Below are 541 nucleotides of genomic sequence, written 5' to 3'. Positions count from 1 at the left end.
CTAGCCATTTACACCAAGCGAGTCCGAGCAGTCACATCTTCAGGCCAGTGGTCCGGCGTACCACGCGCAATGCAGCTACCGCAAGTCCGGAGTAGCCGAGGTCTTTTTTTTTTGTGTGAATATATACAGTGCGTGCGTTCAGCCACGGCCTAGTGACGGTGATAGTGATGCGCGTTAGCTGGCTGCTGTTTGTTTATTGTTATTGTATGTCGTCGTTCTTCGTCGTCGTTGTTGTTTGTGTTGTTGGTGGTCTGGCGTGGTGGCGGTTGTTGTTGGTTTTTGTTGGTGTTGTTGGGTTGGTGGCTTTGGCTTGGCGTTGTTGGTGTTGTTGCTTGTTGTTGTTGTTGTTTGTTGTTGTTATTATTTTTGCTTGTGTTTCGGTGTTTTTTTGGTGCGTGCCGTTGTGGTGATATTGTGTTGTTTTGTTCGTTGTTCCGTTGTTGTTGTTGTTGTTGTTCGTGTGTTGGTCGCTGCTGGTGGTGGTGTGTTTGTGTATATATATTTCTCTGTGCTTGTGGTTTGCGGTCGGTCGGGTGTGATC

At 47.7% G+C, this 541-nt stretch overlaps 1 protein-coding gene across 1 annotated transcript in view; it reads right to left on the bottom strand.

Moving 5' to 3' along the window:
* The window catches only part of LOC106816625 (extensin-like), a 2349-nt gene continuing 1808 nt past the window's right edge, over positions 1–541 (bottom strand). The window contains exon 4 of the mRNA XM_014821248.1: positions 1–37. Within this exon, the coding sequence (XP_014676734.1) occupies positions 1–37 (37 nt within the window). The remainder of the gene's footprint in view (positions 38–541) is intronic.

The sequence above is a fragment of the Priapulus caudatus genome, unplaced genomic scaffold, assembly GCF_000485595.1.
Source record: "Priapulus caudatus unplaced genomic scaffold, Priapulus_caudatus-5.0.1 Scaffold1435, whole genome shotgun sequence".
Taxonomy (NCBI): domain Eukaryota; kingdom Metazoa; phylum Priapulida; class Priapulimorpha; order Priapulimorphida; family Priapulidae; genus Priapulus; species Priapulus caudatus.
Note: the sequence above shows the minus strand (reverse complement) of the source record. Positions and strands in the feature narration are given on the sequence as shown.